This window comes from Vipera berus, assembly GCF_964194415.1.
Source record: "Vipera berus genome assembly, chromosome: 2".
Lineage (NCBI taxonomy): Eukaryota > Metazoa > Chordata > Lepidosauria > Squamata > Viperidae > Vipera > Vipera berus.
This window is the reverse complement of record NC_138203.1, coordinates 105,752,811-105,777,893: the sequence shown is the minus strand read 5'-3', so window position 1 is coordinate 105,777,893 and position 25,083 is coordinate 105,752,811. Positions and strand designations below refer to the sequence as shown.

General features: G+C 39.5%; 2 protein-coding genes across 2 annotated transcripts; both read left to right on the top strand.

The window, feature by feature from the left end:
• Window positions 1-1,807: 1,807 nt before the first annotated feature.
• LOC308664127 (histone H3-like centromeric protein A) lies at window positions 1,808-2,272 on the top strand (the record flags this gene model as incomplete). The annotated part of the gene is made up of 1 exon (XM_081321128.1): window positions 1,808-2,272. One exon carries the CDS (start codon window positions 1,808-1,810, stop codon window positions 2,270-2,272), a length of 465 nt encoding a protein of 154 aa, XP_081177254.1.
• A 7,087-nt stretch (window positions 2,273-9,359) lies between these two features.
• Window positions 9,360-23,210, top strand: HAO2 (hydroxyacid oxidase 2; the record flags this gene model as incomplete). The annotated part of the gene is made up of 7 exons (XM_081316192.1): window positions 9,360-9,496; window positions 12,830-12,981; window positions 16,351-16,634; window positions 18,606-18,821; window positions 19,356-19,514; window positions 21,384-21,453; window positions 23,155-23,210. Exons 1-7 carry the CDS (start codon window positions 9,366-9,368, stop codon window positions 23,208-23,210), a joined length of 1,068 nt encoding a protein of 355 aa, XP_081172318.1. The 5' UTR covers window positions 9,360-9,365.
• Window positions 23,211-25,083: the final 1,873 nt, after the last annotated feature.

Genomic DNA, 25,083 nt, shown 5'->3' with positions numbered 1-25,083 from the left:
TTATAAGATACCAATTTGGGCAATACCTAAACATGCAATAGAAAATATAAACATTGGATTTAAACATGATGAGACTACATATAAGGAAATTTTAAGTCTAGAAAGGAATGTATGGCAATTAAGGCCATATAATATTTTAAAAGAAGAAAAGATTGTACAAACTTGGTTCCAGTATGGGCAGTTACAGGCAAGAGGATCAGAAAGTTGGTTTTTCGATAACTGATGAAAATTTGGTAAAACAAATTAGAGATCAAGGTCAAGCACATATAAGAAGGATATATAATGCATTGATAGAAATTGATTCAGAAACAGAACTTGTTAAAGATTGTATGATAAAGTGGGCTCAGAACTTTCAGGAGGTTATAACAATGGATACTTGGGAAAAGATTTGGGTTAGAAACGTAAAATTTACACAGGCCCAAAATCTAAGAGAGAATTTTTATAAAATGTTTTATAGGTGGCATTTAGATCCTAAAAAACTAGCAAGTATGTATCCGAACTGTCAGCCCAAATGTTGGAGGTGTGGTTGTGAGGATGCAACGTATTTTCATATATGGTGGACTTGTAAAAAGGTTAAAGCTTTTTGGATTAAAATTTGGTGGAATATGCAAAAGATATTTAAGAAAAAGATAAGGTTTTCTCCACAGTTGTTTTTGTTGGGTATTATTACAGACTTTACTGTTATAGACACTAAATTGATGTTGAATTTAATTACGGCTACAAGACTTTTAGTACCGCAATATTGGAAGAAGGAGGAACTGCCGACTATAGAAGAGTGGACTTTGAAAGTTTCTAATTTGGCGGAAATGGCAAAGATTTCAGCATATTTGAAAGAACAATCACAACAGAGATATATTGTGGAATGGAGAAGATGGATTGAATATATTCAGAATAAATATGGGACTAAAAAGTTTCATTTAGCATTTGAATAAGTACTGGTTTTGTATGATGTATTATTAGTTATTTGTTATTAATATAATTATGACTATGGAGAGTTAAAGCGCGATAGAATTTAATGTTTTATTTTTGTTGTTAGCATATTTTAGCTTTTGTTTGTAAGTCTATACCCTGTATTCAGCTCTGGAAAGTCGGGGAGGGGGGAGGGTAGGGTAGGGTAGGGTTGGGGAGAGGGGAGGGGGAAGAGGGAGTTTTTTCTATTTAAAAAATGTATTGTAAAACTTTTCAATAAAAAAGTAACTGTCTGTAGCTTTTCCTAGGACCGCGTGATTGCTATGAAACATTGGAAAACTGAAGCCAAATCACTGAAGATCCTTCATTACAATATTAGTAGTTTTATTTTCAATCCTTAGGATTCCTAGCATGGAATTCATAATTTTAAACAAGCAACACATTGGGTTGACACTTTTATTGTATCAGGACTCATAGGAGGAAGATGGTGTGCAGGGAGGATTTTGTGCTCTTCCCAGATTGAAGCAGCAGCTGGGAGGGGACCATCACTGGAGGAAGTGGCTACACTCAGCACTCTGCTTTTGGGAAAGGAGCTCCTTTAATCCCATCCTTAATTCAAAGGGGTTGACTCTACAGGACTTTTCTCCGTTATATCTTCACAACAACCCTGTGAGATCCCGGTCCTGCCTCCCGATTGGATGATTTGATCCGTACTGGCTCGCCTACTTCCCAGTGAAGATTCGAAAGCCTGTTCAAGAGTTGGATTGGCTAGCCGTCTCAAACGAGGGGCGGGGCTCAAAGCGTGGCGCGAAATGCGAATGTAACGGAAGGAGCTCGTCCGTGGACCCGCCGCCACCACCGCCGCCCGCTCCTCTCCAGCTCCCATCTCACAGGCACCATGCGGCCGACGGCTGGCACCGGTTCCAGGAGAACCCCTTCGACTCCTCTCCGTCGCGGTCGATCTGGAGGATCTCCACGCAGGAGCCAAGCCTCTCCCCGTCGCTCTGGACCGAGCAGCCCCCCACAAGAAGCACCAGCAGGGCAGCGGAGAAGGCGGAGATACCAGCCCGGCTTCCGAGCTTTGCAGGAGATCAGAAAGTATCAAAAAAGTACTGATCTACTTATTCCCAAGCTACCCTTTGCTCGTGTGGTGCGGGAGGTCTGCCTGGAATATACCCGCGGGGTTGACATGATGTGGCAGTCCATGGCACTTCTTGCCTTGCAGGAGGCAGCTGAAGCCTTTTTGGTGCATCTTATGGAAGATGGCTACCTGTGTACCTTCCATGCCAAGCGGGTCACTCTCCATCCCAGGGACATCCAGTTAGCTCGACGGATCCGTGGCATCGAACAGGGTTTGGGCTAGCTCCTTTCCCCTGTCTTTCCTGTCTGAAGAGGTACTTTAAATGAGGCCCCAAAGCTTCAGGGGAGCACCCTGCAACTGCTTTGGAGGAGAAGACGACCGAATTTACACCGCCTATTCCATGGATTGTGTGTCTCAGCCTGGCCCCTTCCTCTTGCTAGAATTTCCAAAGAGGTTGACCTCTTCTTCCCAGGAAGGACAAGTGTCATACAGTAACCCATGTTTAAAGCTCTTCTGCCGTCTCTGCTTCGAACACAGCCTTGTGCCAACGACGGAGACTGAAAAATTGCTTCCTGTTTAAAATTTGCCCTGTATTTCTCCACATCAGTGTTTAAAATAAAAATCTTATTGTAGCAGCATATTTATACACTGTAACACCGACAACTTTTTTTTAGGTGATTTCTATTTATAATATCTTCTAGTGTCACCTAATTATTGTGCCAAACTTAAGAACTTAAGCAAACAAGCTATTTCATTTCAACCGCAGCTAAGTAATTATAAGATTTTGCAAATCTCTATTGCAGAAATTATCTTAGTCACTGACGGCTTGGACTTCATTAGCTCACATGTAGAGATTAGGGTTTTAATCCAATTTACACAACTTTGCATTTGTTTACATTGAACTGTATTCCCTATTACAAAATTCATTCCTTTAGCCAGGAAATGCCATTAAGGTGCTCTTTACAATCCTTTTTTATTTTTATAAACCTAAAAAACTTATTATCGTTACCTCTGGTTGCATGACAGATTGCTGTACAATTTACTGTGGTTTTGTTTTTATAATATTTGGAGGTTTTCCAGTAGTTAAATGTTTCTAGACAGTTTATAAATTAAAGCATATTTTTAAAAAAACCAAGAAAATAGCACAAGTTCTTTTGTCTATGAAAATGAAGAGGTCTTCACACAGCACCTACAAGGCCATAATGGAAGTGTCAGATGAACATCTCTGGAGAGGCTTTCCACAAACAAGATGCCACTCATGAAAAGATCCTCTCTTCTCTGATTGGCTCCCTTGCCTCATTTGGTAGAGAAGAGCCACAAGTGAGGCCACCATGATGATCCAGAGAAGCAAATGTGGAGGGATCATTTAGGTAACTTAGTCAAGATTTAGAGTTACAGACTAATTGGGGGGGGGGGGAAATGGAAGCCAGAAGCAGACTGTCAGACATGAAGATCATTAATTGTTCTAGTGATGGTAAGGAATCTGTAAGTAATCCCAAATCGTACACCTGATCCTGCAAGGGCAGTTCAGCATTCTCCTCAGCAATGAGAGATTCAGTTCTACTTGTTCCTCCAGCCATGCTAAGATTACACTGTTTTACCCCGTGTAAAACAGATAGTTAAAAATAAATGAGAGGGTCTTTGTTGTGATCCAGTCTGGTATTCAACATCAACCAAAGGCAAAGTGATAAAAAAGCCAGGAATGGTTGAAAAGAACCAAAACAAAAACAAGTGTATGAGGTCAGATGCCTCTTCTTTTCAATCTACTTCATAACTACTCCTGCCTACAATCAAAGCAATAGAAGTGCCTTCTGGGATAAGAATGAAGAATATAACAAACCACTCAGTGGTGGGATTCAAATATGTGAACAACCGGTTCTCTGTGGATGCTGCTTCCAGAAGTCCATTCTGGGCCTGGGCAACAAAAAATTAGCTATCGGTTCTGCCAAAGTGGTGCGAACTGGCTGAAATCACTATTAAGAAGCTTTGCTCTTTATTCCAATGGTTAGAGATGCAAGGCTCAAATTACACATGAAGCAGGCTTCCTACTAGTCACCCGCAAAACATAGAATGCCCTCCAATGAGAGGTTTCATGTAGCTGCTTTGTAAGGGTAACCAAACCCCATTGGAGATTCTTTTGTGTTGAATTGAATATTTTATATCAAATGCAATTATATTTTATCTTGTAAGCCACATACTGTTTTGAAAGTCTGCATATATAGTAAAATTCAATAAATAAAAGCCAGAGCTGACTGAAACCGCTACGTCGAAAGGGATCAAATAAATACTTCAGCAAAGCCCATATACAAGGTGTAGGAGACATAATAAGACTTCAGTTCCTTCCCTAAAAGCCTGGAAGTGGCTTTTTTAAAAAAAAACACCAAAGAACTATTACCTGGTAGAAATCACAAAACCTTTAAGGTCTCTGTCATGTGAGTCTGGAGGATGAGTGAGTTTGGGGGATTTGATGTGGACTTACCTTATGCATTCGACTGATTCTGGCCTAGATTTCAGATCCTGGTGTTTAGCAGCCACTCCAAAATGAATGGGAAACAATCCTCCAAGAATAATATCTCCTTTCTTCTGTGCCTTTTGATTTGGTCCATAGGCAGAACTATTCCAAGTAAATGCAAAGAGGATCAAACATAAACTATAAAAAGTCATCGTTCCTCCTTCATACAAAAGGAATTATGTTGCAAATTTCAGACCAGGTACCTAAGAAGCAACATAAGTCTAATAAAATTTAACATATTTTTTCTGTTTGAAACACCGTACACTATGGCTGTGATGGGCAGGCTTGAAGTCCAATAAACCACAGGACAATAATGATAGCTCTGATGTCTCTTCAGTGGACTTCTCCATTGCAATTTATCTGATCCAGCAATTCCTTGCTTCTTCAGTATCACTAGCAGATCATGTAGAAGTCATCTTCAAGAATTCCTAAAACAATATTGAAATGTAAAAAATTCATGTATACAAAGAATCCATAGAATCAATCCCTCCCAAATAGCAGCTGCTCCAGGAATACAAAAGACACATGTAGCTTGAAAATTTACATGGTGTCTTCTTTCTTGCTGTTAGTAAAACGTCAAAATTGCTGTAATAAAGTTCATGGCATATATTTGCACAAATACATCTGAAGACACCTTCAAATCACGAAGTCACAAATCGCATCCTTGTTCTAAAGCTGTTTTAAGTTTTTTTTCTTATAATTATTTTATAAAACATCACATTTGCTTTATATATAGAAATAACCATAAATGACCAACATATTGGTCTTTTTACATTTACCTATAGCAAACAAATAAATTCAGGCATGATACCCCTAAAAATGGTGTCTTAGTTTCAGTATCTATTTTCCCCAAGTGAAAAACAAGCTAAAATATTCCGTTTAAAAATAATCAATGATAAATTCCAAATGTGCCTCAAGTTCAAGGAAGATGGTCATTTAGATAAATTATAGCCATTTAAAGAAACTGAGTGATGAATTGTGAACTTATTATAGGACAGTGAGTTTATATAAAGAAATCCATACCAAAATACACAAAGAAAAATAGGTTTTAACACCCACATAGATCCATAACTAATTGCATATTTCATGTTTGACAAAGAAGCTTCCTCTATGCTATAAAACAGTAACTGGATGGATTTTTTTCCTCCATTTACTACCATTAGGGGGAAGAGTAGTAAATTAATATTTATATTGAAAAGGGAAGGAAGGAAGGAAGGAAGGAAGGAAGGAAGGAAGGAAGGAAGGAAGGAAGGAAGGAAGGAAGGAAGGAAGTCCCCTACAGAAGTTTTTACTCAATATAAACTCAAATGCATAACTTTCCATTCCTTGCAATTCCAATATATTTTTCAGTTTAATTTCTCATCCCCACATTATGCAAAATTAAATGAAGGAATACAAATGCAAAACATAAGTTACTCTAAAATGTTACTCCTATCTTGTGTTTCCAACTCACACAAACCATCATGTTAGCACTTAGTATTTGTATGTTGGATGAAGTGGTACAGGAAAAAATGGTAGAACCATAGTCAGACAGATTTCTGAATATTTTAAATAGCTCAGACAACAAAGGTGGAAAACTGATTCCTTGGGTTTCCTTGATCTGAAGGACAAATCATCCTCATTCTCCCATTGTCAGATCTGGCAATCACACAAAAGAAGAAAATAGGAATAAGGCCAACCCCAACAAGAGTCTATTGTCTCCATACCTTTAACCGGTCTCCAAAAATCTGAGATAAGGGGGGAAAGAAGAAAATTGAGGGTACCAATGGTTCCTTCACTTATAAGCATTACTTATTACCTACATTAGTCATATAAAAGGACTGCATCTCCTGCTTTTAGCAGAATACCTGTCTTTAAGCCTCACCAAAGGGTGCGCTCTTTCTGTAACTTCAGGGGGGAAAAATCCACTGAGATAACGAACTATAGAAGACAGCACAAACGAAGCGACTAAGAAGTAAGTGGCAGCTAATGAGTCTGGAATAGTTCCTTTGCCAAGTGCAGAAATAGGGAATGCATGTGCCCCCAATGTTTTTTTGTACCACCCACTCCATCAGAAAGACCAAACGCAATAGTAATGCATCTCACATGCCAAGATATGCTTTAAACATACACTAGGAATGAGTTTGTACCGGGGGGGGGGAAGACTTGTGGCGACCCAATAATACTATATGTCCCCCATAACACTCCAAGGTAGGTCTATGAAGAAAGTCTTCTGCCTAAATGTAGAAAACTATGCAACATGGGGCTGTAATAATCTAACCTTATTGCAGCCTGTACAAGTCGTTATGATGAATAAGTAATATGTGATTTCCCTGGCATACTCCCTAAAGGATGATAATAATTTCAGTCCTATTAACCCAGTAGTCTGATTTTTTCATGGCATACGTAACCTAGTCAGCCACTGTCCCAGTGAAATCCCTTTACCTCATGTTCTGTCAACACACAATCACCCTACCTGGGTCAGACGTCAGCAGTTTAAAAATTACTGCCATCTCCTTTACTTTCTTTAAAAGGTGCATGGCATCCCACCAAAGGAAACACAATATGCCACAACATCACCAAGCCTTTCTCCATTGGTCATATAGGTAGAATAGTCATGGCTAGACAATTGTGGCTGACCTGTATTTCGGTTCTGTGCTTTCACGCCTTGGCACTGAGTTCAGACATGGAGATCTCTGCTTTTCAGCCACATTTTTCCCCTCCCGTTCTTTTACATGGAGACTCATGTAAAGTGACTGACTGAGGTCAACTGCGTAGGTTTAGCTGCTCCTCCAACCCATTTGACTGGGTGGAATTAGTTCAACCCATGCTTGACCAGGCTCTCTTTGGGGTTAAATTTAACCCACTGGCTTAGACGACTCAATCGACTGACCTTTATTTTTGTTTCGGTACACCCACAACAGCTTGCTGATCCAATTAGGTGTGTTGTGGGAATAATTTGAAGACTGATTTTGGTAAGTATATTTTTTTTAAAAAAACCCAAGCAAGCTTGAAAGGAAGGGAAATATCTACTCTGCTACATCTCTGTGAAGGTGATCTTTCTGCCCAGGTTGGAATGTACAAACACCTGGAGTCACCCTCCAGTAAGCAGCATCAGCAGCTCAGCTCCCTGCCAGGTCCACCACAGTACACGTTCCATCTCCGGGACAACGGTGTGACTTTTGGAGGCTCTATGCCTCATTTAATTCTGCTATTGGCCTAATTGGGTTGGAAAAATGCAGGGGCAGGACTGTGATTAAACACTAGCTTCGTGGTGCTTATTTATGCCATTGGAAAGAGAAGAGTTTAGGGGCTGTTTTTTCTTTAGTTTTAAGCATGCGCTTAAGAGTGTTTCTTCAAAGACTGATGCTATCTGCAATGTTATGAATGTTATCACTTCAAATACAAATGTAAGGTGCAGAACTCACACAGAATCTTTGCAAAGTTTTATGGGTGATTCTTATCATGAAATGTTTAATTACTCTCATTCAACTCAGCGTTTTTTGTTTTCACTTCTTGGAATCAATTGTAGCTATTCTGGAAATAACTTTGTTTGATAGGGAGAAATGTTACACAGGGAAATCTAAGCAATGAATTTTGCCATTAGTTCCACACAAACACTACTTTCGCCTCTAGCCAGTCTCCCGCTCTAAGAATGACCTACTTCACAGGATTGCTTAAAGAAACATAATAAAATGGGATATTGGATGTTATAATAGAGAAGGCCAGTTCTTCCTGCTATAATGTCCTACATTCTACAAATGCATCAAAATAATATATTCCAGAAACAGAGTACTACTAAAAGCAAGTTTTTGAAAGAGCCATTATTACATACACCTAGAACAGACATGTCAAACACAAGGCCCAGGGGCCAGATCCGGCCCGTGAAGTGGTTTCATGCAGCCCGCGAAGCCATCCTGGAAACAGTGAGGGAACAGCCCCCACTGCCTTGGCCCTGGCCCAGAGACCCTCCTCCTGCCAGAGACCCTCAGATCTGTCCCACTCCTGCCCATGTCCCCAAAGGCACCCTTGATGCGAACGATGTAGAGCTGGCCACGCCCACACAGTAGGCCATACGCACTCTAGCCATGCCCACCCAGTAGGCCACACCCACCCAGGCCACACCCACCCAGCCCCCTGAGGGCAACCGCAATGCTGATGCGGCCCTCAATGAAATTGAGTTTGACACCCCTGTTATAGGGCATTTGTTACCAAAGGGCATTATAGCAATTTCTGTCATTTTAATTGAAGCTGCCTGCCACAGACAGGAAAATGAATGAATCATTTCTCTCCAGTCCAAGCTGTAGAAGCTTCCCACACAAGGTCGTCTATATATATAATTTCTCCAATCTCTGGCTAGCTTTATTTCCACAGAATAGGCAGCTATGCCTACACAAGTAATCAGTTTCTGTCAAGAATGAAAAAGTTCATAACATTTTGTGTTTTTTTTAAGAAAAAAAGCAAAAAAGATAACAATGGTGAGCTGTATCATTGTGCCCAATAAAATGGGTTTTATCTTGGTGGAGATTATGTTGGATCTGGCTACTGCTTGAATAGAGGATGGTAAGAAAACCAAGTCTGTAGACTAGGCAGGGAAGTGGATTTCACATTTTTAATCCTTTTTGGATGAAGGTGAGTATAAATATATAATAAAAGAATAACTTGGAATTACAACACATTTTGCTTGGCTTATATTTCTGAAATGACCTAAATAAACTCCAGATACTTTTGTGAGATCTTGTTCATCCCTTAGATGGTAGGTTCTTGATTATACCACTATTTCTTTTTCATCTTTACTTTAGGATTTTTACCTGGAGTTCTATACCTGTTATATTTATTCAGTTTCTCTCTCTTCCTACTAGGTTCCTCTCACTTTGCTTTGAAATGACTCTTGTCTGTTTGTCGGATTTTGAAGCTTACGCTAAAAAGCATCTTCCCAAGCCTATCTGGGATTTTTTTGCAGCAGGTGCTGATGAATGCTATACGCGTGATGAAAATCTCATGGAATATAAAAGGTAGGATATAAAGTCAGCCTTTGAAAGAAGATAGTGATTCGTAACTGAGTCAGATGTATCCACCTTGAGATGTAGCACCGAGCCAACTGAATTTTATTCTCCTGATTCATTATCTGATGCGCATACTCAGATAGATATGAACGATCTGGTATTCACTGGACTAGAAATTTGATTTGGGAGAAGAAATTGGCTCTGAATACGCTGACAACTGATGTTTCATAACACCCTAGTTTTGATGAGTATTCTGCCCACTTCTCAAAGAAGTGTGTGAAACAGCCTAGCTTGCTACAGAGCAGCAGAAAGTAATCACTCCTGGATGGTTAAATCTGAGTTTCTGGTTACCCCAGAGTTGTTGAAATAGTTCCTGGCTCCACTTGCATTATAAGAAACATCCAGCCTTTCAAAACAGAAGGACTCTGATAGCATTTGCCCAGTGGAGGATGGCATGCATTTAGAAAATTTATAGCATACTTACAAATCTCTGTTTCTTAGCCAGCATGATTCCTGCATTTGTGTGGGCACTAGGATGAGAAAACTAAGCTTACATAATAAAGAGACTGCCTGCCTGAAACTTTTATATCCAAGGAGGAAAGATGGCTATTCTCTCTCTTCTCTGTACTAGTGTCTTCTTCAGTGTTCAGCAAGTTTACTGTTCTTTGTCACTGAACGAGTTAACTGAAGGATATAGCTGAGTAAATGCAAGGGTAATTTTTGTTTTAACAGACTATGGCATCTCTCCTTCAGCGGCCATTCGGTGTAGTGGTTAAAGTGCCAAACCCAGGAGTGGGGAAACACAATTCCAGTTTTCCCAGAGGCAGGAAGCCAGCTAGGTGACTTTTGGCAAGCCCTTGTCTCTCGAGTATAGGAAGAAGGCACTGGCAAACCACTTCTGTAAATGTTCCCAAGAAAACAGTAAGCTCCACCCCACAGATCTCCTGCCTGGCGGCAGCCGCTAACTCCTTCTCCTCTACCAACTCTTCCATGACTTACACCATGACCGCTGCCTCCTTCTGCCAGCCCTCCGTTGTTGCCATTGGAGAGAACGGAGAACAGGGATGGGAACGGCTCTGCACAGCAATGCAGAGCAGAGAAGAGCATTTGCTTGCTGCCCTGCATCGCCTCACATCTCCCTTCTCTGTTCTCAAAATGACAGCCCTGTTTCCTGCCAAAGTTGGAAGGTCTGACTGAACTTTTTTTTAAGCTATTTATTAGTTCTTTTTTGCTTACATACATCTGTTAATTTTTCAACCAGCATGCAGTCTGGGTTCAAAAACACTAATACATAGTCAAATCCTACTCTTTGGTTCTTTCCTCTAGCCATTTGTAGAATAACTTCCAGCTTTAGTAGTATTCTGTTTCTTCTTTATCTTTCAGTCTCATAACCTGTGCATCTCAGCGCATTCCAATATTTTTTTAATTACTTCTTCCTCTGGTGGTATTCCTTCATTTTTCCAGTATTGCACGAAAGTTATTCTTGCTGCTGTTGTAATATGTAGAATCAAATATAAACTTTGCTTATTAATCTTTTCTGGTATTATACCTAATAGAAAAAAAATTCAGGATTGAATACTACATGCTCTCCCAATATTTTTTCTAACCAAGCATGTATTTTTTTTCCAATAAGCCTTTGCTTTATCACATGTCCACCAGATATGATAATAAGTGCCTGAATTATGTTTACCTTTCCAACATCTATCTGACAAATTTTTAAACAATTTTGCTAATCTTGCTGGTGGCAGGCACCATCTATAAAACATTTTATATAAATTTTCTTTATACGCAGTTGACATTGTCAGTTTATAATTTCTCTGCCATAATTTTTGCCATTTTTCTAGTTCTATATTATAACCAATAAGGGACGCGGTGGCTCAGTGGGTTAGGATGCTGAGCTTGTTGATCAGAAGGTCAGCAATTTGGCGGGTCGAATCCCAAGTGCCGCGTAACAGAATGAGTGCCTGTTACTCGTCCCAGCTTCTGCCAACCTAGCAGTTCGAAAGCACGTAAAATTGCAAGTAGAAAAATAGGGACCACTACAGTGGGAAGGTAACAGCGTTCCGTGCGCCTTTGGCGTCTAGTCATGCTGGCCACATGACCACAGAGATGTCCTCGGACAAGCGCTGGCTCTTCGGCTTTGAAACAGAGATGAGCACTGGTCCCTAGAGTCGGAAACAACTAGCACGCATGTGCGGGGGAACCTTTACCTTTTTATTATAACCAAAGTTTTTCATCCACCTTGTCATTGTTTCTTTAGTTTGCTCACTTTCCATCTCCAAAATTAACAGAAAGTTATACATTTTCTTAATTTCTCATCAGAGGTTAACAATATTTTATCAAATACAGTTTGTTCTTTATAAAATCCATACAGTTTCACATCTTTTTCGTATCTATTTTGTGTTTGTAACTGTACCCACCATGATGCCCTGATTTTTCAGTTCTTGTTTCGATTTTAATGTCCCATTGACTGAACTTTTTTTAGTCTCATGAACTCCATTTCCCTGCAGCAGGAGAGAAACGTGCTAGAGCTGGAAAGCCAGTTACTGAAGAACTTTTTTGCTTTCACGAAGAGGGAGGAGCTGGGCGATGGTGTGCCAAGCTCTACAGCAGCACCGGGAAGAGAAGCGGCAGGAAACAGGGCTGCCATTTTGAGAATGGAGAAAGGAGATGCGGGGTAATGAAAGGCGGCAAGCAAGTGCTCCTCTCTGCTCTGCATTGGTGTGCAGAGCCGTTCCCCTCCCTGTTCTTTGTTCTCTCCAATGGCAACAACGGAGGGCTGGTGGAGGGAGGTGGAGGTCACAGTGCAAGCCATGGGAGAATTGGCAGAGAAGGAGGTGGCGGCTGCCACCAGGCAGGTGATCTGTGGGGCAGAGCTTGAAAAAAGACCCTCTAGTGGCACGCAGTGGCAGTGGAGCCTTTTGCCCCCTGGCTCCAAAATGGTGGACGGGGACCAGGTCTACCCCGCCCATCCTCCATACGGTAGCATGGCAGTCCGGCTCAGGAGGGGAGTGAAAGGGAGCAAGGAATGGCCTGGTTGGGGGGGCCCTGAAGGAAGCGGGTGCAGGGCACGTGGGGCAGCTCCACCACTCTCCCACCTGCCTTACCTCATTGTGGCAGCAGTGGTGCAATGTGCTGCACAGCCTCCTGCCCCATTGCGGCAGCCAGGTGGGACGGAGTGGGCAGGGTCCTAATTAGGGCTTATTTTGGGAGTAGGGCTTATATTATGTCCACCCCCACAAATCAGGGTAGGTCTTTTTGGGGGGTTGTGCTTTATTTTCGGGAAAACACGGTGTTACCTCTTATCAGTCCTGTTGCTTCTGCTTTCTCTTCATCCCACAGAATCTATTTGCGGCCACGTGTGCTGCGGGATGTGTCAGCAATAGATCCAAGGACTACGATTCTTGGCTCTGAAATTGACTTCCCAGTGGGGATTGCTCCCACTGGCTTCCATGGTTTGGCCTGTCCTGATGGAGAGCAGAGCACAGCTAAAGGTATGCAAGAATCTTTTCCCCTAGCAACAGTAAAGGCCAAAAATCATTAATCATATAATAAACTGGGATTTGGTATAAGATTGTAGTTTGTTCAAAAGAAAACAAACCATTATAAATCAATCTATCTATCTATCAACTATCAAACTTAATGGTAATTGTAATTGTATATTTATATAGAGAGAGAGAGAGCAGAACACGCTACCTATTTCTCACAGAGTGTCTGCATTGGGAGTCCACTTAATTTCTTCTAGTAGGGAATGACATGCATGCGTGCAAAATATATGGCACTCCAGGAGGCAAGGGTGCCTTAAGCAACCAATCTTATCCCCAAATAGATAGCTAAGGAAGGGTAAAAAAAATAGTTGGAGGATTGGGCTACTCCTGCTTAAGCTACTTCTGGAGGTGGGTGCTTGCTTTGCTTTCCCCCTCTGCCATGAAGATTGTTATGGCAAGTATCCCAAAGGAGATACAATCTGGCCCCTTCCTATTTTGGCTTTGTATACATTCCTCTAATGCAGTGCTTTTCAACCTGTGGTACGTGTACTATGGGTGGTACTTCAGCACCTGGCAGGTGATATACATATGATGGGTGGAAAAGCACTGTAAAAAAAAAAGTGAAAAAACAAGTGTAAAAGTGTAGTGGGGGGATCAGCTAAACTGACAGCAACGCCGCACAGGCCTGTGGGAGAGTCAGTTGGAACTGCGGTGTTGCTGGGGCTCTGCTGAGCACCCAGGATCTGTGTGGGGCTCCAGCTGATTGGTGCTTCCAGGAGTAAAGCACAGCCTTGTGGAGGAGGAGTCAGCTGGAGCTGCACCAAAGAGAAAAGGAGGAGGAGGAGGCGAGAGAGGAGAGGATATAAAAGGAGGAGGTTTTGGTGGGAAAGGGAGAAAAAAAAGACAACGGGGAAAGAGAGACAGAGAAGAGGAGAGGCTTCTTTGAGACACGCAGATGGAGAGAAGGGGATAGAACAGTGCAAAGATGAATGTCAGAGAAACAGAGACAAGTTTCCCATTGAAAGTGTGGTAAGTGGGTATACAGATAGTCCTCAACCTACAACCACAATTGAACCCAAAATTTATATTCCTAAGTGAGAAATTTGTTAAATGAGTTTTGTCCCATTTTACGACCTTTCTTGCCACATTTATTAAGTGAATCACTGCAGGTGTTAAATTAGTAACATAGTTGTGAATCTGGTTTCCCCATTGACTTTGCTTCTCAGAAGGTTGCAAAAGAGGACCACATGACCCTGAAATATTGTGACCATTGTAAATATGAATCAGTTGCCAATCATCCAAATGTAAATCATGTGACCCTGGGGATGCTGCAATGGTCATAAGTGTGAAAAATGGTCATAAGTCAATATTTCAGTGCCGTTGTAACAGTCAGTAAGCGAACTGTTGTAAGTCAAGTACTACCTGTACTTTATTGCTTTTTTCTTTCTTTCTTTTTTTGGTCAAGTTTCTGACACCTTGCTAGGCGACTGGTGGTACTCAAATATTGCCAATCCTAAAAGTGGTACAATCTATGAAAAGGTTGAAAAGCCCTGCTCTAACAAAGTCAAATGAGCATGGCTTAATTACTGTAGAATTCTGACTTATTTGCATGCACATGTATATAAAAGTGGTATGTGAGTGTGTGCATACATGAATTATGTCCAGCCAAGCCAGCCAGCCACTGCTTTTTTCCTCAACAGAATGGCTACAACCTTGCCTGTGACTTGCCTGCTCAAAAGTCCAGCCAAGGTATTTCATTTGGCTACGTGCCGTATTAACTGCACTGCTGCTTACTGTCAGGGAAATGGGGCTGGACATTTAAGGCACTCAGAATTAAGAAAATATGGACTAGAAACTTGCAACATTGCAGGATAATGACTGATAGACTTCTATGTAGAAGTCCATTGCTAATACCTTTTTTTTCCAATCACCTATATGACAGCTATGTAACAAAATGTCTTGAAGTGGGCAATGTCATAACAAAAGATATTACATCTTATGTAGCAGCAAATGGAAAAGTTCTCTGCTGACTTGCAAACATTGCCAAGGGCTGATTGTGAATCAGGCCATCGTCTATTAATCATAGAAAGGTATCAGACTGAAAGAGACTTACAGTGAAGAGAATTAAACTAATGAGGTACAACCTTGAATACATTTCTGAAGAATATGAAGCTAGAATCAGTTTCAAAGACCTGAACCTTGTAGACAGAATATCTGAAGAGTTGTGGGGAGAAATTAAAATGATGGTAAGAAAGACAAAACCAGAAAACATATAATAAGACACAGAAAGAAACAAAGGATACACTGTTTTCAAACAAAGTTATAGAAAAAGCTAAGGAAAAAAAGTACTAACTAGCCAAAGCCACTGAACTAATACAAACTTCCAAGAAGTGATAAAGTGGTATACCTGAACTCAAAATATAGTTAAGGAGATAAATATTAACACTATAAGAAACACAAGGGATCTATTTAGGAAAATTAGAAGAATCATGGAAAGCTTCCCACCACATCTCAATGACATGAGAAACAAACAGAAAGGAAGGAATTAACAGAAAACATCTACAAGAAAGGCAACTTAGATGAGGCCATAGTCAAGAAAAGAATCTGAGGATGAGCTTGAGGAACAAGTCAGATGAACTATAAACATATGGGCAAGTAGAAAAGCCTCAAGAGTGGATGAAATCTCCACAGAGTTCTTAAAGGGGCTAAGATGGAAACAATATAGAACAAGCCAGCCCCCCCCCCCATCAACAGATTTGGGCTCTACACAGAAATAAGATCTGAAATTGTTGCAGTTCCTAAAATGGGGAAATTAAAGGAATGCTATAACCATAGAATAATAGCTCTAATATCCAACAATGCAAGGTAGATGCTGTTGAGAATCCTTTAGAAGAGATTATATTGCAGGTAAACAGGTAGAATTAAGAAGGAACAAGGGAATATAAGGTCATATTGCTAATATTAGGTGGATGATGGAAACAGCACCAGAATATTAAGAAGAGCCTTACTGTTTAATAAACTATTTCAAAGATTTTGGAAATCTCTCAGAGCAATGTGTATGCCAAGCATCCAGTTCTTCTGATACAAAATCTCTACAATAACCAGAAAACTGCAGTAGGAATTGGGCTCTCCAGAGAGGTTGGGGCTGTCCCTATTAGCACAGCAGCATCTATAGGCAACTTTAGCTCTGCCCCTTTGTGCCTGCACACAGTGTTGATGCACATACAAAAGGGACAGAGCTTCAACTACAGCACCACCAGCACCATTGGGACTTATTGGCTGCATGGGGAGCACTAGATGATTAGGCTTGGACTTAATTATAGAACCAAAGAAGTCAGCTTTGACTCTTCCCCCTTCCCTCCATATTTTCTAAAGCTGCAGAAGCTATGAATACCTGCTACATAGCCAGCACATATTCCACTTTCTCCGTGGAAGAAATTGTTGCTGCTGCACCCACTGGTTTAAGATGGTTCCAACTCTACCTCCATCGGAAGAGGACATTCTCAGAGCAGCTGGTACGACGGGTTAATGCATTGGGATTCCATGCCCTGGTGCTCACAGTTGACGTGCCCTACACTGGCAAAAGGCGGAATGACATTCGCAACAACTACCAGTTCTTGAAATCCATTCAAGTGAAGAACTTTAAAGGAGCTTTTGAGGTTGGTAACTCCTAAAACCCATCAGTTTGAAAAACCACATGAGGGAAGGGATGGTGGATCTTAGCATCCAAACATGCTGCAAATTTTAGAATCCTGGCTGAGTTTCCAAAATGTGCAGTCTGCAAACTAAGGTTTAGAATTGCCTACCTATGCAGCTTCTACTACTGAGGCATAAACTGTTTCTAAGGCTGAATCCTCTGAATTAATGATGTGACAGTGAAAATCTCACCCTAAATTATTGTTCGTGAGCTTCCTGAAGGGTAACTTCATGTGATGTTTGAACATAGCAAGTTCACACGTACGGAATTCATTTCTGAGGTATTACATTCTGAATTGCTAATAACCGATAATGTAAATAGATGACTAAATTATCTCTCTCTCTGAAAATTATTTAAAAATACCAATATTACTGATCAATTTTGTCTGATGGCTGTGCAGATGGTTGAATGACCATCAGTTGAGGAAACTGTAATAATGGATTTCTATATTTGGCAGGAATGGATAATTTCCTTCCAACCCGGGAATTGTCCATTGTATTGTATTGTTCTTAAGCAAATATCTAATAAATATATTTCATTAGTAGCACTTAATATTTGACATTTAAGTAGCAGTTGATGTCTAACATTTAATACTGATATGAGTACATGAAGTTTTGTGAAGGACATTTCATTTTTATTTTTCCTGTGAAAATTTTGAAACTCAACATTTCCCAACCATTACTTTGTCTTTTTGGCCCTAGGCCAGAAATGCCACCAAAAGGGCCTTATAGGCTAAAAAAGACAACACCCTGTCTGGACTGATTCACACCACATCTTTACTACCGAGCCATTGTGACAATATAGCTCTTTGTAATCGACACTTCTTGATTATTCACACAGAAAATGACGAACACCATTATAAGTACAGTAATATGTAATAAAAGACTGAGCCATCCAAAATTAAATCTATAACATTCCTTAAAATAAGATCAAGGATGGATTGATGGATTGAATCCCGATCCAGATTTCTAGCATATACTTTGCATATTTGTACTTGATAGTCAGAAATGTACATCTGCTGGAAGGGGGGTTGTTGGGGGCTTTTTCTAGGCTCAAACTCTAGAAATGGTCTGCATGTGAAAAAACGACTGTTCATTTTTATGAAAAGTCAGGCAACTCTTAAACTCTTAAAGTTTTGATGGTCCTGGTGAGGACAACCTTTTTGAGCTCTTTAAGATGGAAACACCAAACTTTTAGTGATGCACCATGGGGGTAGGGAGGACAGAGAAATGTGTTTCCAAGTTACACCTACCTCTCCTTGAGAAAAGGTTCATGCAAAGGCAATGCAATCCCAGATGACAAGTTTTCCTGGTTACAGTAAATGAGTTCTTGGGGTAATTGCTCAGTCTCTAACAGACTGTACTAAGCAATGACCAGAAAAAAGAAGAAACCTCCTTAACTATGAAAGGATATTTGGCATACTGGAGAGTATTTTAACACTTATTGTCACATCCCTTGCAATCTCTTGCAAACTTATGAGGCTTCCTTGCAACAAAATGAGGAATGGCAAAATGTTGCCAAAAGGCTACTTATATACTAGGAGTTAAAAAGTGAAGCACCAGAAAATTTTGGAGGGTGTTCATTAAATTTTCCAGCTTTAACGTCTGATGCTCTGGTCGTCTTGTCAGCAAAACAGAAGGCACCTATGACAGCCTGCTGGACAATTCTTAGGTGAATTTAAGCATTCCATGGGACATATGCAAGACACCTGGAAGCGCCTCATAAAAAGATAATTATTTTGGAACAGCAGATTTTAACAAAGGCATCAATGACAGGAAAAATAAGTTATATATAAAGCTAATCATATTACCGGAGAAGTGTTAAATTATAATAATGTTGCAGGACTAATAAGCCAGCATGTACTTAAGCAGACATATGTATACTAACGGAACATACAATGGCAATGAAATTTCAATCTTCCTCTCTCCTTTAGGATGAAGACCAGACTGAATATGGTCTACCCTCTGGATCCATAGACCCATCTATCAATTGGAATGACATCACCTGGCTACAAAGCCTGACCCAGCTGCCAATCATCATCAAAGGGATTCTGACAAAGGAAGATGCTGAGCTAGCTGTGAGACATGGTGTTCAAGGGATTATCGTATCCAACCACGGAGGAAGACAGCTAGATGGAGTCCTTCCTACTGTAGGTCATGAGCCACTGTTTATCCTATTTGCAACCTGGCTATAGCAAACAGTGTTGCATTTTCATCGTAAGGGTCCTTCCTGAGGAAAGTTAAAGTTAGAAAGCTATAACCCCATTTAAAATGTGAGATCCATCCAGTTGCTGGGTTTCCAAAACAGCTTTTGCAAAACTTGTTAATAGGATGTTAATTTATTTTAGGTCTGTCTTGGAAAAGAATTCCTGAGTTTAAGCACAGTCCCTGAAGATCCATTTCCTCCTCCCAATCAAATGGATAGCAGGGCTTGTTGAGATATACAAGAGGTTCTTGGCAAATAATTTTAATAGACAACCAGGTTATACAGAATGCTTATGTCCTTCATATTAGAATAGAAAAGAGCTGGAAGGGACCTTGGAGGTCTTCTAGTCCAGCTCCCTGATCAAGCAGGAGGACCTGGGAACTAACCGAAAAGGGGTCTATTTGTTTTAGTTAAGCACTTACAAGTTGCCCCATTCCATGCAATTGTGATAGTTTGATTTGATTGATCATGTTTGCAGATTGCTGCTCTGGTTGAAGTTACTACCGCAGTGCAAGGCAAAATTGAAGTTTACTTAGATGGTGGAATACGAACTGGGAATGATGTATTGAAAGCATTGGCACTTGGAGCAAAATGTGTCTTCATCGGCAGGCCCACTGTATGGGGTCTGGCTTATAAGGTGAACATAACTCCCTGCATACAAGTAGCTATGATAAAAAGTTGAAGATAAATAGCTGTCTCTATGCAAACAACTGAAGTCAGCTTCCCCTTTTTCTTTAGATTTGCACTCACTAGATAATGCTTCCCATTTGATTTCATACTGCATGCCTGTCTAAAGATCAAGCTTAATGTACAAACCTGATTTATTCAATAAGCTTCATTACATCTGCTTGTATTCACATACACACATTTTTAGATTTACTTCATGTCTCTGATGCAGCAGGCTCTTAGCATGACAAGTTATAATTCAAGCAGGAATAGTAGAGAAAGATCTCTATTCAGAAAGGGAGTTTTAAATCAAGTTGGTCATTTACCATAAGAAAGGCTAGTATTCAGAAAGCAAAAGCTGAGTTTTTACAAACAAGTTCTTGGTCAGGCATAAAAAGAATCTAGCATTTAGTCTTGCTCTCTCGGGTGCTTGAGCACATCTCTGTCATTTTATATATCATTATACCCTTTCTTATAAAGATAAACCTAATTATAGTCACAACAATACACTTTACTGAATTTTATGATAGCTGGAGGCATGGAAGTTTAGAAAAAATGGAAAAGAAGAAAGAGATGGTATGTTGTAAGGTCGCTAGAACTGCACTAAAATGAAAGCTGTACTTAAACCATTCTGGAGAAAATTAAACTCTCCTTGCAAGGCATCTGCAAGAGGGTCAAAAAAATCAAGTTAGTAGCTATGATCATATAATCAAAACCTTGGCCCGTTTTACATGTTTCACATAACACACATTTAAAAAGGGAGGACCTTTGCCATATTGACTTTTTCGGCTCTCCCCCTTCCTGCTCCCCCCCCTCCGTGTCCCCATTTTCTGATATCCAATAAATAAAATCTTATCTTTTTTTCTGGACCCACCTGATAATTGTATCTCCTAACCCAGAACTGATCCCTGTTTGCCACACTGGTTCCAGTTTCTTTCTGGTTATGAGCTATGTTCAAATAAAATACTGTAGTAACTTAATAATAATAATTAGTAGGAACATAAATCCACGATCCTTAGGTTCTTCTAGGAACAAATTTGCAAGATTCTAAAATTTACTCCACTAAGCACAAACAATTATACTGACAGTAGCTCATGTTAGTTCTCAGAAAAATCTAAGGATCATGGTCTCAAAAATTCACAGATCATTTATTGTTAAGACACATATCTGAGAAACGGCAAATAGTTTTTAAAAAATATGTACAAAATAAGATAGCTTTATTTTTTTAAAAAAAGTCAATAGAAACAATTTGCACATTTAAAAAATTCTTCTCAATGCTTTTATATGAGCACCTATTTACTTTGGTGGAACTAGCATATGAAAAGTCTGCATGGAGGTTAAATATGTAAATGAAACCAGAGACAGATTTTAAGGATCTATTTTAATCCATGAAAAAAGTTGCAGCCCAAAATAATACCAAGAAACCTGGATGGTAAATGAAATGGTTCACGTGGATTCATACATAATAACTAGTTCAAACTTCCCTACTGTGCCAATTTATTTGGTCTCTCAGCAATGCTGTTAGAGATAGTGAAGATTCCCAAATACTCTTGGGAATGGCTAAGAGATAAGTAATATTTTTTGAGAACTGGAAATGGAATATATACACCTCTTTTTCCCCAGTCAAGGCACTAGCATCTTGCTCAGATAGGGTCAACAGGTTTTACATAACTTTAAACGCTGACAATTCTGATTAGAAACAAAATAAATAAATAAATATACAGCCAACATCATAGAAAATGCTGTTACTGAGATCCTTTTATTTGAAAACGGCAGGATTTTCTATATTTTCAAGCTATGTTAGCCACATCATTTACAATGCCATTCATTTTTGAGACAGGGTAAAGAAGGACTTCAAGAAGTTTTGAAGATTTTAAAAGATGAATTTTGTCTGTCAATGGCTCTGACAGGTAAATACATTTTTAATTTATTGTTGTATTATAATTTTTCATTTCTTTGATTGGTATATAATAACAATAACAATAAAGTTGGAAGGAATCTTGGAAGTCATCTAGTCCAACCCCCGTCTCTATGTGTTGATTAGATTTGGAAGGCCACCCAACTTAGAACTACTCTGAGCAGCTTACAGTACAAAAACAGAAAAACAAGGTAGAATCTGAAGTAGCTTTTCAGTTGTATCCCACATATAATACAAACACTGATAAGGCTACACAAACACTCCATCCCAAGGCCTTGGGAAACAGCCATGTTTTTAAATTTTCTGGAACACTGTTAGCGTGGAAGCTGGCTGTCTTGGGGGAGGGGGGTGTCTTGCACCAGAGGAGTAGCATTTTTTGATTAAAGGGACTTGAAGGGCACCAACTCTATTCAATCTTACTGATCAGGCAGAAATCACAGGGAGATCGGCAGGCCTATCAAATAACCAGGCCTAGGCCTTGAAAATAATAATAATAATAATAATAATAATAATAATAATAATAATAATAATAATAATAATAATAATAATAATAATAAAAAGTTGGAAGGGACCTTGGAGGTCATCTAGTCCAACCCCCTTCTCACGCAGGAAACCCTATACCATTTCAGGCAAATGGCTGTCCAGTCTCTTCTTAAAAACTTCCAGTGTTGGAGCATTCACAACTTCTGGAGGCAGGTTGTTCTAACTGTCAGGAAGTTTCTCCTTAGTTCTAGGTTGCTTCTCTCCTTGATTAGTTTCCATCAGTTGCTCCTTGTCCTGCCTCAGGGGCTTTGGAGAATAGTTTGAGTCCCTCCTCTTTGTGGCAGCCCCTGAGATATTGGAATACTGCTATCATGTCCCCCGCTTGTCCTTCTCTTCATTAAACTAGACATACCCAATTCCAGCAACCATTCCTTGTATGTTTTAGCCTCCAGTCCCCTAATCATCTTTGTTGATCTTCTCTGTACTCTTTCTAGAGTCTCAACATCTTAGTTATCAGCACCTTAAATTGCATCTGGAAATCCACTGGCAACCTGTGCAACTCAATTCTATATAATGTTGATATATTCAATTTCAAAACTCATAAGGTGAATTTGAAGAAGAAAGTATTTTCAGCTGAAAAGAAATTGTATAGGTGGCCCTTGACTTACGACCACAATTGAGCTCAAAATTTCTAAGCAACACATTTGTTAAGTGACTTTTGCCCCATTTTATGACCTTTCTTGCCACAGTTGTTAAGTGAATCACAGCAATTGTTAAGTTAGTAACACAGTTGTTAAATGAATTTGGCTTCCCCATTGATTTTGCTTGTCAGAAGGTCACAAAAGGTCTCCAGGACACTATAACTGTCATAAGTATTAGTCAGTTGCCAAGCAAACAATTTTGATCATGTGACCATAGGGATGCTGCATTGGTCATTAGTGTGAAAAATGGTAATAAATCACTTTTTTCAGTGCCATTGTAACTTCGAATGCTCACTAAGTGACCTGTGGTAAATCTAGGACTACCTATATTTGAAAGTCAGGAAAGGGGGGGGCGGGAATGCAAAATTAGATTTCCATGTTTAAATGTACTTCAATTCATCAGCTCATAACAAGAAACTTAAATCTGTTTTAAAAAAAATTTATGAGCCTTAATTGTTTTCTGGGTGTACTAGTTTCCTTTAACTATTTGCATATTTTCTTTCACTTAGGCTGTAAAAACGTCTCAGAAATTGGCCGGCATCTTGTTCAGTATTCCAAATTGTAAAGAACTCTTGTGTGGCACTTACCGGACCAGAAGCAGTATGCTAGCTAAAGAAAAAGCCCTGGATGATTAAAAACAAGGGGGAAACCTCAGCCACAATCCACATTTCAAAAAGTTTGTCTGATGAAATTTTTGCAGTCCCCTGAAATGAATGGGACACAGAAGCTTATAGCTGGCCTATATTGAACTGTGAATAACTGAGAGGCCCAGTTCTTTTGCATGCCTGTCTTCATGACAACCAGCTAGGTTAACATTCCTTAAAAACTTTCAGTTTTACCACATTCTTTCCCCTGGATTATGTGTGTGAAATGCCATAGTATCCAATGACTTATGTGTTTCACTTTGAATAATATAATAAAAATAAATAAAGGCATTGGTTACTTGGAATGGCAATATTAGACCACAGAGTCCAAGTACAGTTCAGAGATGAAATCTCAGTTAAAACATCCAAGACAGGTTTCTATCCAGCATCTGTCTGAACATCTTCAATAAAAGGGAAGCAATCAACTCGCTAGATTAAAGATTTTTAGATTTCTTTTTCCTTACTAGAACTTGTCTTTGCAAGTCTGAACTGCTCCCAGAGGATCAATCAATCCATCAATCAGAATTCTCCATTCCTGATCAATATCCTGGAAATGCATCAGCCAATTTCTATTCATCTTCCAGTTAAAAAGGAAAACTACCTGCCCATCCATGACTGTAAAAACATTTCGACGATGCTCTCAGTTTAAATACAGTGACGTCAATAGGGCAACAGGAAGCCAGACCTGGGTGATGGTAAAAGCCCAGCAATGGCTTCATACAATTGCCAGGGAGTACAACTCATTTTTGACTGGATTTGCCCAAATCCATCTGGAATGATAATGTATTTATACTTTGTTCATGTGACAGATACTTGAAGAGCACTCTTATAGGGTTATCACCCTTTCAATAATGTCTTCTCAAAATTAAGCGTGCTTAGCAATGTTCATTATTCTTCACAGGGCTTGCTCTCTGGGCCCATGAGCAGAAACTAAATTGTTGCCCTTTAATCTAATCTAATCTAATCTAATCTAATCTAATCTAATCTAATCTAATTCCTAATCCTAATCCTAATCTAAACATGTGTTATTCTCCTGAATTCTTAAAGGGAACCAAATACCAGATATCAAAAGTGAACAGACTGTACTTGAAGGGGTCTCTAATCAATCCAAAATAAAATAGAACAAATCCTGTGGTTTAGAAATTGTACTGTATAGTACTGTGTTTATATTATCTAACAATGTGCTTGTCTCTTCCAAAGCCTCATTAAGCAGTTAATTCTTATTTATATTTTAAATATCCACAGCTCCATGTGCCTAAAGGGAATCTAATCAATCACTCATTATTATTCAAATAATAGAAATTAAATCAGTATGCTCTGTGCATATTTTTAAAATCCAAGTACTGAGCGCAAACCTTGTAACTGTAGCTAGGATTTGCTCATCATGACTTTTTATCTGTAAAATGGGTGGGTAAACTGTAAAGCATCGCCAGAACGTCTTGCCAAAATTTAATTGTAAAGCCACCAAATTTCAAAGGAATGATTTTTCACTTTTGAAACCATGTTAAAGTATTATATTCTGTCGCAACATTGCAACTCAGGGGAAAATATCACATCACAAATCCTGCAGCCTAAAACTCCAAAATAAGAAAAATGCATTCTCTAACCACAAAGAGATTGATTAACCCTGCAGCAAAACGTGTCTCTTATTTTTACTGCTGTGGTTTAAAGAAAGCTGCTCAAAAAAAAATTATGACTTCACAAAGTCACAAAATACTAAATTTTTGCTTGTAGTCTCGAATTCATCGAAGTATATACTACTCTCTGCAATAAAGACCAAAACACAAACTTCAA